Source organism: Podarcis liolepis, assembly GCF_965112155.1.
Source record: "Podarcis liolepis genome assembly, chromosome: 7".
In the NCBI taxonomy this organism is placed as follows: Eukaryota; Metazoa; Chordata; class Lepidosauria; order Squamata; family Lacertidae; genus Podarcis; species Podarcis liolepis.
The window spans coordinates 28,356,120-28,370,136 of NC_139561.1; the positions used below are offsets into that span (position 1 = coordinate 28,356,120).

Here is a 14,017-nt window from a genome sequence, read left to right on the forward strand (position 1 = left end):
GATCTAGTCAGTGGCAATCCTGTGCGTTGAAATAGGAGTAGCTATATTAATACATGCATATCTTAAAAAAGAACAGACTTCAAGTGGGGAAATTTTCTTCATTTTTAATTTACAGCAGAAAGAATATAAAGCATTCAGAAAACATTTTCCATATTTTAAGGGCAATTCAAAACATTTTGCATGGTTCCAGCAGCTGAGTTCTTCAACAGATCCATTGATTCAGTGATGCTTTTAACATGCACAGTTACAAAAATAAAACTTACAAAAAGAGACATCTATACTAGGTTTACATGCAAGTCTCGGGGACCCCCCCTCCCCTCTGTTTGGGCGCCAACTGCTGTGTGGAACTGCCATTAAGCGTGCAACCATAGAGGGGGTTCATGTTATATTCTTTATTTCGTTCACACAGGATCGTTCGTTTCACATGTGATGTCACACAAAGGAGCAATTCTGGGTTTTGGGGAGACATACAAGAGGGTCCTGGACTCAGGCGCTCAGGCACCTCGATGATTCAGGAAGGTGGCCCCGAGAGGGGTCTTCCTGTTTCTAACTGAGTCCCGCAACCCAGGAAAGGGCAAGCAAAATAGTTTTATTTATTTAAAAAAACTGATATACTGTCTTGGGAGCGTTCTCAAACCAAACATGCCCGAGGTCATTGATATGCCCAAAGGTGATGGCCCTGATTCAGCAAGGCCTTTTGGCACGTGTCAGACTGGAATAAACACACAGGTTGTTCCAACAAGGACCCCACCTGGAGCTCTCTGAGGAACAAGGGGAGGGGGGAAATGACAGCTGTAACCCTCAGCCTGCCTTGTAGGTCCCAAGCAAGGGCTTCTTGCTCCAGCCTTGGCAGCACCCCGAGAGCCAGGCTGACACTCGGTTAACGCAACACCAAGCCTGCGGATCTGGAAGGGTTGAAGTGGAAACACCTGACTCTGAAGAACCCCCTTTTAGGACAAACGGAGGGGACAGGCTCCCAAAATCGCCACTCGGGTCGTGACTGGTGAGGACGGAAAGCAACAAGGGTCAGCCCAAAATGAGACAACAAGCGCACCGTTTGAAAATGGCAAGCAGAGGGTGCTGCCAAGTTGGCGCCCGCTTCTGGCTCCTTGCTCCTCTTTGCCCCCCTGTGCAAAGGGCCCAGGAAGCCCAGGGCTGGCCTGAGAGGGCAGCAGCAGGAGCTGAGGTCTCCTCTGCCCGCCTGCCCAGCTTTGGGCTTTTCTGTGTTTCCCCCCTTTACTGAACTGGGCCACAAAACAGCACTTAACAAACGTACAGAGGGGTCTATGCAGGAGCTTCAGCACACACACCGCAGTTATTTTTCAGTCTTGGCAGTGAAAGAAAGGAATTAAAAAAAGAGAAAGAGATATACAATTTCAATGAGAGAAAAGGCACGGAGAGCTCTGACCCCAGGTTGGCTTTTGTCTTTCTTTTCTTTTTGCTTTTGTTGCCACAATCTTTGTGTGTTTTAACTCTTCTTTTATAAAGACACCAGTTTAAAAAGCTTCACAGAATTGTGAGTATTTTTAGGCTTCACAACAAGCCTCTGAGCAAAGACTACACATTGCATCTGGTGGCTGGGATCAAGCAAGAACAATTACTCTTCCATAAAGCAAAACGCCTAGAGAGGCCAGGCCAAGCGACCAACCCACTGGCAACGTTTCAACTGGCACTAGCAGGATACAGGGCATTGGGGGGGGGGGGAGGCGTGCGGGATGGACAGAGGTAGCCAGGCAGAGCTGGACGGGCAGGCTGGCGGACCCCCACCGCCACCTCTGACCTGAGCTACACCCAGTCAAAAGCCAAAATAATCCATCTGACTTCAGGCGCAGCGGAGTGTAGTTCAAAAATCAAGATTTGCCCACCCCCTCACCCCTCACCCCACTTCCCAGCGTCTACATTTCACATCAGCTTCTATATCGAAATGACTCTTCTAAAACAGATTTCTTTGGCTCCTGTCTATGTGGAAATAGCAATATACCATGACACCCCTACAAAACCTGCTTGCATCTTTTAAACTTTTACTCTTTTTTTAAAATTTTGTGCAATTTTTAGTACATTGTCTGACTTCCAGCAGGAAATATGGATATGTGAAACATATTTTTTTTCTACTTTCATACTATTTCTTTTTCTTTTATTTTTTTATTATTTTATGTTCATTCTAAGTGTTCTTTATTGGAGTGAGAGTGTATGGTGTTAAGCTAGATACAATTTTGTATTCTTATGATTATCTGCTTTGCAAAATAACTTAATTTTTCTTAAGCAATATTAGCATTCACTTTACTTGGCACCATTGGCAAAAAAAAGGAGAAATTAAATAAAATATTAAAAAGGTAACCAAGAAGGTTAAAAGAAATTTAAATAAACTCCTGGTAGCCAAAATCAAATGTAAACATAACTCTTTTTTTAAAAGTAATGTTACTTTGCCGTTTTTTTCCTAAGTCTAAATACATTTTAGCTCTTCTGCTTCTGCAGTTTAGTCATGCGTTAGCAAAATGTTCTTCTAAAGAACATTTAAAATAAAGTTTCTTATAGTGAAATAAAGTTTTTTTGTTTCATTTTACAGACCATAAGCCACTAATGCTTTGCTTTTTCATGTCTTCTTTTTGTCCTTGAATTCATGCACATCTGTTTTAGTATATACAATATGTACAAACATCCACACTCTTCTCGCTCATTCAGACAAAACTATACAAATACGCAAATTTCTCTTGCCAAGTTATTGACCCTTTGTGAATAAAATAGTTAGCAATTAATCAATATATTCCCTTTCAAATATTTATTTCTCATTTCCATTTCTACCTTCTCTCTATGTACAGAAACTGCCTAGGTTTTCTTTTTTTTCTTTTTTTGAGATGAAATAGCCAAAACAAGAGATTTACTGGCCGGAATGCAGCACCCGACTGCTCGCTCCCTTCGGTGGTAGAAATGTCCAGTCAGCTTATTTGCATGTGACTCTTCGGTCGAACAAGAGGTCTGCAGGTTACCAAAATGCTTTACAAATCATCATTGTTATTAAAGAAGTAAAAATCTTGCGTGAAGTAAGGCCAGAAAATAAAGTGCCAAATATGAGAAGTGCATATGGCAGCTGAGATACTTGAAGGCTCGAGAAAGAGAGAGAGAGAGAGAGAAAGAGAGAGAGAGCACAAGAGAGAGACAGAGAGACAGAGAGAAAGAAAAAGGAAAACCACCGAACCAAAAGGATCTTTTTGCTTGAGCTGCTCACCCATTCTCTCTCCCCCGCCCCGCACCCCACCCTCTTGCAAAATACCCGTTTGCCTTAAAAACACTGACAGCTTTCTGGGAAAAGTCCCACGGGATACATTTAAAACCAGCAGATCTAAAAAGTTGCAGAGAGAGATTCGATGAAGAACAAAAAGACACAGGTGTGCAAAGGAGGTGATGGAGGAGGGAAGATGGAGGCCCCGCGCAAGACGGAAGGAAGGTGAGCAGCGCCTTTCCACAGGGAATCCCAACGGTTCCGGGTCTTGGAGATGATTGACAGGTGCAGGAATAGCATTCTTGGGTTGTGGGGTTTTTGCTTTTTTTGGTATTATTATTTGTACAGTTCCACACATTGTTTGTTTTGTTTTAATACAGCCCTATATGAAAAGGATAATTAATTGCTTCTCTTTTTTTTCATATTTGAGAGGAACGAAGCAACTCATGAAAACGCCTTCCGGGTGTCACTTTCCCCCCCATGATCCAACCAAAGATTTGAGTTCCAAGATGTCTTGCTGAACAAATTAAAAGTTGTCCATGAAAGTGCAAATGTAATGACTAAACATTACCATTAAAATCCTGCAGCCGAAATTCTCGGCACTGCAGTCAGTTTCTTTTTTTTTTTAATAATTTTTTTTTTGTAGTTGTTGCATGTTTCTGCTAAAAACAGAAAATGAAAACAGTCTGAAAAGCAATGTCACATTGCTACGGGATGCTGCCGCCGCCGCCTCTTTCTTCAAGTTCCTTGGCCTTTTTCAATTCTTTCGCTCTGAAATGAAAGAAAAGGGAAAATGGGGGAAAGGTATGACGTTTCTGTTTCCAAAACCCTTGGTGTGAAAAACGAAAAGGCATTATGCATTTCTTTATTTTTATTTTTTGGCAGAGGAAGTAACCACCTCATTTTTCTCCCATATTTCACTAATAATTTAAGAAAAGAAAGAAATTAACTGTACCCAGTAGTCCCAAAAGGCAAGTGTCATTTGAAGCAGCTTCTAGGAAAAAGCTGGGGGGGGGGGGGGGAGAATAGCTTGAACTCTGAAAAGACAGAAGATCTATCTGTAGACTGGTAGTTCCCATGTCTAGAATATATGCCAGTCACCTGTTCTGGATACTGCTATGCTTCTTTTGAAATAACAGACTTGCAGTTTGGGAGTGCTTATGGATCCACCTTTGTCCCTAGAAGCTCAGGAGGCCTCAGGAGCTAGGAATGTCTTTTACCAGCCTTGTTGGTGTGTCAAATACAGACGTTCTTGGACAGGGACAGTCTGGCCATGGTGATTTATGCATTGAAAGCTTCAATATTTGATTACTGCAATGCATCTACATGGAGCTACCCTTAGGCCTTGTCCAGAGGCTTCAGCTGGTGCCAAACACTGTGGCTAGACTTGTTGGGGGTCTGACTGTTGCCAGCACAAACCTCTGGTGCTCAAGTTTGTACTCATAGAATCATAGAGTTGGAAGAGACCACAAGGGCCATCGAGTCCAACCCCCTGCCAAGCAGGAAACCCCACAACCTGGCTGCCCATTCGCAACCGGGCCAGTTTCAAGATTCTTGTATTAATTTACAAAGTATTTTAAGAATTTGGCTGCAAGAAACCTGAAGGATGGCCTAATCCCTTATATCGTTGTTCGATCACTGAGGTCTTTGGGGGGCATCACTGTTAGCAGTCCCATGTGGCTCAGATGCATGTAGCCGCACATTTAGCGTGGGCCCAATTTTATGAAACTCCTAATTGCAGTCAGACAGGTCCCCTGCCTACTGAACTTCTGGCATCTACTAAAAATATTTTTTAAATCCCAGCTGGTCTTTTAATTGAAGTTTGATTTTATAGTTTTAACTGGTTTATACTTTTTGTATTGCATTTTTGTAAACTGCTTAGACTATTGTAGTTAAGTAGTATATAAATGAATTGTTTAAATAAAAAACATTTAAATGTACATAAAAAAAAAATCCAGAGGGGTGGTGGTGCTTGATCCGTATCGGAATCCCAATAGGTAGCATGTAATGGTTTGTGTACTTTTAACCCTTTTTCCTTCTGCTGCGATCCCAATCAGGACCCTATACCTGCAGTTTGCATGGAGGAATAAAGCTCTCATCTAAGCAAACAGGTGTTTTCGCCCAAATTTCCTGTTGCCCACCAAGCAAGATTCCTGATCTGGATTGCCCCTTCAGACACATGGCATTTTGTGTAAAAAAGACCAGCTACACATAAAAGGTACAGCTACTCAGTGGTAGCAACATAGCAAGGGCTTCTTGTCTCTCCCTCAGCCCCACCTCTGGTCAACAACTGGCCAAGATAAGTTCAACATAAAGACCAGCCTTTCTCCTGAACCTTCTGTTGCATATGTGGGAGTTCAAAGTACGCACAGGAACTCTCCATGAGACCAATAATGATGCTCATTTCAAGGTGGGTTCAGACAACCAGCTCACAACCAGCTTGGCCATCTTTGCTGGACAGTGAGCATGCTGAAGGGATGAAAATATCATCTAGCAATGCACTTCCACTGGTTGAAGCAATGGGCAAGTTGTCTAGCGCCAAGTGAAATTGTCAGACGAGTAACTTTTCCTGGTGATCGACTTATCCTGTCTTTTCTCTCTTTATGTGCCTCTGTTGGAGAAAACACTGGCCCGCCAGGCTTCCCAACTGGCTCCTTGGCCAAGACAGAGGTTGGAATGACCTTTCCTTTTTTTGTCCCATGAAGCTAGAAACCTTTTCCTCTCTTTTATAGTTCTTGTCACTGTCCACAAAGCCCTTTTGTCAAGCGTCTTCCCACCTCTCTCTTGACTTGCAACCTGGCCAGGTAGGCACACCATGTTCACAGTGAGTTGAGGTAATAGACATGTTAAATTCAGAAAGAGGAGATACATGTGTCAGGCCAGGCGTGCTTTTCCCATGCAAAGCCCACATTTTCCCATTGTGGACTCATTCACTGAGGTAGAAGACCCATCTGCTATGGGATCTCATTGAGGACATGCATGATCAATCGAAGCTGGTGGCTCCTTTGCAGACATGCTGAGTCATGCAAAGTCTAGGCTAACAGAGCACTTCTGCTGGAGTGGAGGGGATGCAAGTCATGCTTTGTTGGCACCATCTGTCATCATCAGCATGCAGTGTCTGGACTGGTGGAGACCAGTTGCCATTGTCTGGAAAATGCATGCGGATTCTCGCCACATTCCACATTTGCGCGAGTACAGATGTCATCTAGAAATTTACACAACGCCTTTCTTGGGACCAAATCAGGTGGCTGACTTGCTTGAATGCTGAGGTTTAAACACCAGACCAACTACTTAATGGATAGACAATTGTTGACTCTTGAGGTATTAAGAGCTTTGTGATGCTCCTTAGCTGAAATGGATGTACACTCTAGAGCTGCAGTTTCTGATGTGACAAGATGTAACAGTGGCCTTTAACGTGAGCCTCACCTCCATATACCTGTGCAGACTCAACTTGATGTAATGGATGTGTTGGCGATAGATGGGTGGCTCCTTGCTGTCTAGGCTTGCTGGCTGCCTGCAACCAGGTTGGGCTAGAGATGGATCAGGCCCCTTTTTCTGTGTGGGTGCTGGGGCAGGGGAGTGATACTAACTTGCTTTGAGCAACTGTTTCAAACACAGGTAGGTTTAAAATAATTTTATGCTTTGTTGGAAACACTATATCCAGTTTTACAACTATGTGCAGACTACTAAATCGATAATATATAGTGCTAATGAAATTGCAGGTTCAATACAACCATGACGCCACCAGCCAAAATCGCATCCTTCCTCTCTTTCCTCCTCGATGCAAAGACACTTCTCCCCGTTTTGCAAAAGACCCAATATTCCAATTTATCGTATTCAGCAAAATTTATATACCATTAGTCAAATCTCCTAATATTGCTCCCACTTGCTTTTGATTGTGTTGCTATTTTCTCTTATTTTGCAAAAAGCATTAAGCTGCAAACATTTGAAGAGCACTTTGACTTTTCTGGGATATGTTCAGAAAAAGGCCTCCCATCCCAGCAGACCTTGGCTATGTTCTCGAACTATCCTACCATTTCAATGGAGATGGTGGTGAGGCTCAACAGGCCTAGCCAGCACTCCATGGAAGGGGAATGCACACCCTCAAACCTATCCCCCAATCTTCTGCAGCAGTAGGAAGGAAGTTTGGAGACCACTTAGGCCATTCTGAATAGGAGACACTGGCATGTTTCTCCTCCCAAATGGATAGGCATAAAAATATCCCTTCCACCCACTCTCTCCAATGTTTCATTGTGCAATCCTATTCACACTTACACCCGTGTAAGCACCGTGGAGAACACTGTGATTTACTGATGAAGAAGCACAGGAATCAACTACAAGACACAGTAGCAAGAGAAATCTGGTTCAAATATAGTTGAAAACACCCTGATTAGTTGAAAAGTCTAAAAAGTGGAGTGGGTATTTGTACACTTAGTGGTCAAACCCTGAGGCATGAAGATTACACTACAACAGAGGCAGACATCCAGACACCATAGAGTTAAACAAGCCCCACACAGAGCAGAATACTGAGTGGGATCTTCCATCTCCTTTCCCCATTCTAATCTGATGAGGGTTGGGCGGTTGCTTCCAGTAGCACCCAGAGCATCTTACTTGTGGGATAGAAGCTTCATTTACAATTTAGATGATATGGATGCAGCTGAGAACTTTAAACTAGAAACACTTTCACTGTGCATCCTTTCAATAAAGGATGTGGTCACACCCCCACACCCCGCTGCCAAGTAGATGCCTCACTCCCCCTCCAAGCAGAGAATTTCCTTTGCTGCTTTCTTTGATGAATCACAAGGGGGTTGCATAACATACTGAAGAAGCAATGGCAGAAGCAGAAGCCCTGAAAAGCCACCTGCGGACAAAGCCCTCTGCCCAATTATCCACCTCCCCACCCCAACTTCAGATGACGATATTGTGAGCAAAATGAGTTAGGTCTAGTTAGGCGGGGAAAATAACTTTGTAAGAGCAGAGAAATGGCTGAGTGAGTAAAAAGCACATTGCAAAGCTGTCTTGCATCACAGCGGACTCCAAAATGCCCAGCCAAAGAAATGCTGGATGAAGTGGACAGCAGAACTGGTTGGGGCAATGCGAAAGGTCAGAAACTGACCGGTGAAGGAAAAGGAGCAGAGGGTGGCAGTGGAGTGGGTGGAGCCCCAGGGTGGGACTTTAGAATCAGTTACCTGTTTCTCTTAGAGCAGTAATGGCTCGTGGGAAATTTGGGAAATGGGGGCTCCTCCCTTTTTCCAGATCTCTCATTTGGGTTGCAAAGCAAAAAGAGAGAGAAGGCCCAATAAGAGAGACACCCCAGAGCATGTGGCCTGCAACTTAACACACTGATTTGTACTTCGAAAGAATTCAGCTCCTGAAAGAGGCAAACGGAACAAGATTACTTTGGAAATGGTGGCTGTGGCTGCCTTGACGCAGACCACATGTGATGCGTTATTTTCTCATCCCTGCTCTTTTGGACAAGTTTAGACAAGTGGTGACGGGTGTCTTAAGTCACATGGACTTCTTGAGAACTGGGCTGCAGCAACCCTTTCTCCCTCCCTTCTTCAACAGGGCCTCCCCAGCCTAATTCCAGGCCAAACTTCCTCTTCCTATCCCTCTTCTTTGTGTAGTGAAAGGCATTTGTCTGCTGGCTGTTTCCCTCCCTCCCAGCCTTTCAGAGTTTCTCAACAGTTCCTCCTACTGCTCCTATTACTGGCTTCTCTCTGTGCTCCCACCTGCCCTGCCTCCTTGGGTGGCTTTCTTGCGCTTAACCCCAGATTGGCTTTCCAACAACAAATCCACCATTCTCTTTAGCCTCACTCTTGACCTTTGAAAGTCTCTCCCTGGTGTTGTTTCCACCTCACCGATGGATCTCAGGCCCTGATGCTGCAGGGAGATGCTGGATTTGCCCAAGGCATGAGAAGTCCAGGTTAAACAAGAAAGAAAAAAAGACACCATCTAACTATGCACTCTCAAGGTGGCACAAGAACTGGGAAACTGATGAGACTTCAGAAGAAACCAAAAATCCAGTGTCACATATAAATGGCTAGTGGTTAATTCAGGTTTCAAACATAGTAAGAGACATACTTACCAAAACACACTATTGTCAGTACTCAGTCACCCTTATTGAATATAGCAATGAATATACTACAACCTGTTTAAATACAGATGCTGCTATCAGTGGGACCACTCCCAGATCTGGAAAATTTATCTTTGCACCTGAGGAAGCTGCACAGCACAAACAGCCAATGGGTTGCCCTTCAGAAAATATTGGACTCCAATTCCCCCTAGCCAGGATAGCCAAAAGTTAGGGATGATGGGAGTTGGGATCCAGCAAAATTGGGTGGGGGAACCATGTTGGTTACCCCCCACTCAATAGAGAACTGTGAAAACAGCAGCTCTGAAAGGTTTGCCTGTCGGAACCCTTCAGACATGTCCTTCATGGAGCTGTTAAGATGTACACTTTGGCTAGAGAGGTCTTTTTTATTCAACCATATTCATGAGAGGGCTGTACATATAAGGAAACTTACTCACTGAACATAGTATATATATCTTTTTGCCAATTGCCCATTTTTCTTCTTTAACATGAAATGGCAGCAACAGCTAAGCCTGCTTTGACATGCAAAAGTGCAAGGAACCTCTTACACAACTATGACAGATGCTCCCTGAGCAGCCCCCAAGCTGTGGGGCCAAGACAGTGTTGCCTTGCCAGCGGGAAACCCCACCCCTTTCCCAATTAGAAATGTCTCACACAGCTGAGCTACATGCTTCCCTCCTCCACTGCTTCCAGGGAATGCCCTGTGTGCAAGTGAAGGGGCCAGGACCCCACTCCTGTGCAAAGCTCACAGGACAGTGCCAGAGCACCATTGCACTAGTATGGAAGGGTCACCACTGGCAGAGGAACCATGAAACCCCATTGCAGGAGCTCTGGAAACAGCCATGCTGAACTACAGATCAGATCCCAGCTAAGGCTTCTCCACTCCAGGTCAGAGCTGTGGACAGCTATTCCTGTATCCAGACCAGCGGTGCATATTCTCAAGCCCAAAGATGCCTTGGAGGTCAGTCACTGGAACTGAGAGCTGGAGCAGGCAGACGGTAGTGCTCTGTTGAGCAGGCAGAGTAAGAAAGCCCAGAGTCCCAGGACTTATGTTATGTCTGTCCAATCCAGAGGCTTCATCTAGCCAGCCGATCACACTGACTCTGAGGCTTATGCATGCACACACATATACATACTCATGGATAGGTTATTAAGTTAGGCCCAGGTTTCAAACCTCAAAATCTTCCTATGCATTGTGACTCCTTGTCATGGCAAAAGCAGCTGCTGCAGCATTTGCCCACTCCTGAACCAGGACAGAGAACTGGACAAGAGAAGCCAGACTAGGCCTGCCTCAGAGCTTCTAACTGAAAGAGGCCAGCTGTGTGAGCGCTTTGTGCTGTGAGGTGAATGGGGGCTGTACAAATTCTCATGGCAACTGGGAAGGAGCAGCAGCAGCAGCATTCAGAGATGTGAGTGTGTCCCGCACATGCACAGCAACGGCAGTCGCAGCCGCAGCAGGTGTGGCCTTGTATAGGAGGGCAGAGCAGCAGCAGCTCTCTCTTGTTTGCTCTTGTGGGGAAATCAAAGCAGCAGAGATGGTCAAGGCCGCCTGAAGCAGAGGTCCTGGGGGTTGCAACGTGAGGAGGAGGTGGAGGCACAGGAGTGGGTCTGGGCTGACATGAACCATGCTAAAAACAGGTGCCCAAAGCCACCTGAACATGCAACCACCCAATTCTCCCTGAAGGGACGGACCATGGCACAGGTGGCTCCTATTCCTCACCTCCACACACCTTTGTCCCTGGCTCAGAATGCCCAGGCAGAGTAGATCCATTTGAAACAATAGACATGGCTAAGTTAGGACCATTAATTTTCATTATTATATTTATTTATATCCCACCTTTTTCCCTGACAGGGACTCAAGGTAGCTTACACAGAAGTAGAAACAACAGCCTATGCTGAGTAAAACTTATTTGATGGGTGGGGTATAAATAAAATCATCATCATCCAACATTCTAGCATAGTGTTTTTATCTCCATTTTGATCTGCATATTCACTCCCTATTTTATATTTTCATTTTGCATAAAACTGCTGATTTGGATTCCTGGGCTTTTCTGAATCCTGGATACCTTCAACGGCGGGTGATCCATCTCCCGACATTGGACTATACAACTGTTGTTAAGGCGCCTGGGAAAGCAGGAATTGTCAAGTAGGAGACTTGGGAGTTCATCTAGCTGTTTTCCTACTCCTGAGATCAACAGAGAGAAGTGGGAATCCTATACTATGCCCCAAGTGACATACATGGTTGGTAGCAAGGAGAGGGAGAGACAAAAAGAGAATGGGGCACCTGTTGCTACTGGGTTATCTTACAGGGTTGGTGCGCCATGGCAAGTCCAGATTTGGTGCTGATTTGTGTGGAAGTGCCCTGTGGTTGCCAGTGAGATTAAAGCTCTCGCTTCCCTTCGACAAATCTGCAAAATTACTGAAGGACCTGATTGGACTCTCCTCCACCCGCCTAAATAGAACATAGTTGAATAACTAAAATGGTATTTTGGGGTTCACCCCCTAGAATGCTTTTAGGTCAGCTGTCAGATCAAGATCCTTTGCAAAGCAAAGATCCATATTACAGATGCTCAGCTGATGGCCAAATGTAGCAGCTTTCATGGCTTTAGTTGGGAAGTGGCTGCCTGCACTTACTGCTAGGAAAGACTCTGCCTCCTGCCGCAAGGCCTCCCTCTCAGCACTTTGGGGGGCTCTCTCTTACTGTGCCTGCCTTTATGTGTTTCTGAGTCAGCCCCAGGCTCTGGACTCTCATGTCCCCCTCTCTCATCAGCACTGTGAGTTTTCTCTTTGCTCACCCCCTAGGTGCCTAGTCCTAGCAGCAACTGTTTCCACCTGTCAGAGCAGCTGTCCTAACACCTCCCTTCACAAGCTGTGCTATGGGGCTGCTCCATGGACACAATCCTGAAGCTATTTATCATGCCTCTAAGGCCTGGCTGATAGGGACGCGGGTGGCGCTGTGGGTTAAACCACAGAGCCTAGAACTTGCCGATCGGAAGGTTGGCGGTTCGAATCCCCGTGATGGGGTGAGCTCCCGCTGTTCAGTCCCTGCTCCTGCCAACCTAGCAGTTCGAAAGCACGTCAAAGTGCAAGTAGATAAATAGGTACCGCTCCGGCGGGAAGATAAACGGCGTTTCCGTGTGCTGCTCTGGTTCGCCAGAAGCGGCTTAGTCATGCTGGCCACATGACCCAGAAGCTGTCTGCGGACAAACGCCGGCTCCCTCAGCCTATAGAGCGAGATGAGCGCACAACCCCAAAGTCAGTCACAACTGGACCTAATGGTCAGGGGTCCCTTTACCTTTAAGGCCTAGCTGAACTGAGAGACACCCCACATCCCCCTTGCATGCTGGGAATTCTCCTCACTTTGCAGCCCTGTAAAAATTGCCAGGCGAAGGGAGAGAATGAGGTGGTGCAGTGGCATTTTTTACTGTAGGATACTAAACATGGCATCATCAACAAACTTAAGGGACAATCAGTAAACAAACATGTTGCTTTTTCTTTTTTCAAATCCCAGCTCGGCAGCACACAACTGTTTTAAAGGTATTGTATAAAAGGGAAAGCTCCCTCACCATTACCAAAGGTGCCAGTAGATTTTGTAACGGGAGAGTCAAATGGCATCAAAATGGGTTCCACTGTCCAAAACCGGTGTCTACACCACAGTGAATAGACCCTGCCATTCACACACACTTGTTACAAAGTGTGTTCACATAGGCGTGAGGTGACTCTCCAGCCCCTTTCAAAAGCAATTCTTCTGCATCGGTCCAGCCTTGCATTTGTGAACGGGAGGCTTCCTTGCCCACAGTACTGAGGCAGTGGACAGACTTCCATTTGCTCAGCATCCATGCACTTCCATCACTGGATTGTGAAGCCATACACACACAATGGTGTCAGCCACAACCCACATCTTTCCAGTAGTTTCTTGAGAAATACTGTATTTGATGGTGTTTTGATGGTGGCGTTGAGAAATTATCTTGCTGGGGAACTTTAGGATTCCAACACAGAACTACATGCCAAAGAGTTCCCCGAGTAGAGGGAATGGCTATTAATCCAATTAAAAAACTACCATGTAGCTAATAAACTCCTTCTAGACAGCCACAGAAAGAAATGTGACAAGCTCAACACCTGCAACAGGATAGGAAGACATATTCTGGGAAGATGCGGTCACCACTTGAGATGTAAGACAAAATTGTTGTGGGGTGTGTGGTTTTGTTTTGTTTTGAGGAGAGGGCTTTTTCTGGACAAACATCAGTGGGTTTGTTCACACCAGAGTTTATTGTGTGTTTGCAGCTGTTTGCTTTCCCATTTAATTTGTATTATCCACATGATGTTATCCTCAAACACCAATCCTTTCCCAACACAGGGGGAATGTGACGTTAGTGGAAATTGGGCTCCGAACTACTGCACTTGGAACTGCAAACTATTTATTTAGGGGTGGGTGGATCTATTTTCACTTTCTGCTACTCACCTTTTCATGCTCAGTACTATCTCAATACCATCATTTCTTTTCCAGCCATATTCTTAATTATTTTCACTGCACTCCCGAATGGTGTACAGCCGTGTGGTTTTTTCCCTTTTGATCTCTCAAATTTGCACAAAACCAGAAAACTGCACAAGCAAACCACACACACACACACACAAATCTGCACCAAATACTGAACAGAATTAATCTCAAAGTATGTGCTGAAAACATACAATTGTTTTCTTTT

General features: G+C 45.0%; 2 protein-coding genes across 10 annotated transcripts in view; one reads left to right on the plus strand and one right to left on the minus strand.

The window, feature by feature from the left end:
* Positions 1-14,017, plus strand: part of UTS2 (urotensin 2) — a 579,903-nt gene that overhangs the window by 45,697 nt on the left and 520,189 nt on the right. The gene's annotated exons all lie outside the window — the stretch shown is intronic.
* CAMTA1 (calmodulin binding transcription activator 1) overlaps positions 85-14,017 on the minus strand; it is a 706,892-nt gene continuing 692,959 nt past the window's right edge. For all 6 annotated transcript variants that reach the window (XM_083512793.1, XM_083512795.1, XM_083512792.1 and 3 more), the window contains one exon: positions 85-3,991. In XM_083512793.1, coding sequence (XP_083368919.1) covers positions 3,959-3,991 — 33 coding nt within the window. In that variant the 3' untranslated portion in view covers positions 85-3,958. The remainder of the gene's footprint in view (positions 3,992-14,017) is intronic.